The sequence below is a fragment of the Austrofundulus limnaeus genome, unplaced genomic scaffold (assembly GCF_001266775.1).
Source record: "Austrofundulus limnaeus strain Quisiro unplaced genomic scaffold, Austrofundulus_limnaeus-1.0 Scaffold792, whole genome shotgun sequence".
Taxonomy (NCBI): domain Eukaryota; kingdom Metazoa; phylum Chordata; class Actinopteri; order Cyprinodontiformes; family Rivulidae; genus Austrofundulus; species Austrofundulus limnaeus.
This window is the reverse complement of record NW_013953194.1, coordinates 136,932-138,095: the sequence shown is the minus strand read 5'-3', so window position 1 is coordinate 138,095 and position 1,164 is coordinate 136,932. Positions and strand designations below refer to the sequence as shown.

The 1,164-nt window shown below is 48.9% G+C and overlaps 1 protein-coding gene across 1 annotated transcript in view; it reads left to right on the top strand.

Annotated features, from left to right (window-relative positions):
- The window catches only part of slc23a1 (solute carrier family 23 member 1), a gene marked incomplete at its 5' end in the record, with an annotated part of 21,431 nt that extends 20,811 nt beyond the window's left edge, over positions 1 to 620 (top strand). The window contains 1 exon segment of the mRNA XM_014028649.1: positions 279 to 620. Within this exon segment, the coding sequence (XP_013884103.1) occupies positions 279 to 535 (257 nt within the window).
- Positions 621 to 1,164: the final 544 nt, after the last annotated feature.

Here is a 1,164-nt window from a genome sequence, read left to right as displayed (position 1 = left end):
TGGATGATGGATGGATGATGGATGGATGGATGGCTGGATGGATGGATGGATGATGGATGGAGTATGGATGGATGGATGAATGGATGGATGATGGCTGGATGGATGGGTAGTGTTTTGTTCAGTCATGAGCATTAGCTTTAGCTCAATCATATAAATGCCCTTGTGAAGCAGAGCCAGGTCATGTGACCACAGTCCAGTAATACAGATCAGTGATGCAGGCTTAGATTAGGGACAGTTAATCTGATCAGTCTCTTTCTGTTTCTTCTTCTTGTGCACAGGTACAAGACAGGAAAGAGGTCTGGTCCAGTGGCTCTCTTCATCTGGTTCCTCTTCCTCCTCTGGCTCATCCTCCTATGACTTTCCCCTGGGGATGGGCGTGGTCAGAAAGACCCGCCTACTTAGGTGGTTTCCCATTTGCCCAACCTTCACAGGTTTCAGGGTGTCTGATGAAGCTCCACCCCCTGACAGACTGGAGGAGAGAGGAGATGAAGAAGAAGAGGCAGGGGACCTCCACCTGTCCAGTACCAAAGTGTGACAGTCCTGGATGGTCCAGACTGATGATGACATTACCAGTCTGGACCAATGAGAGAAGCAGGAAGCTGCTGGATCTGTTTCCATACGATGTCAATTTTATTGATCTTTACAGTGATTGATCCTAGATCAACTGAATTAATAATATAAGTTTATTAATTAGGACAGATATTAATCAGACTGTGAAACAAACCCAAACCAAGCAGCTCTGCAACTGGACCCCACCCTCACAGACCCCACCCTCACAGACCCCGCCCTCACAGGCCCCTGGAGTAGTATTTGGGTGTATTTACGACAGGTCCCGCCCTCACAGGCCATCCCCTCACAGACCCCGCCCTCACAGACCCCGCCCTCACAGGCCCCACCCTCTGGAGTAGTATTTGGGTGTATTTACGACAGGCCCCGCCCTCACAGGCCCCGCCCTCTGGAGTAGTATTTGGGTGTATTTACGACAGGCCCCGCCCTCACAGGCCCCGCCCTCTGCAGTAGTATTTGGTGTACTGAGGAGAGCTTCAGTGTTTTGTAGTTTGATTCTTTTGACTGAAAAAGTCGACAGAATCAAAGATTTTCAGACCAGATGAAAGATTTGAGTTTTTCTTCACATTTAGTTTAGATCCATCCTGACATGTGCAA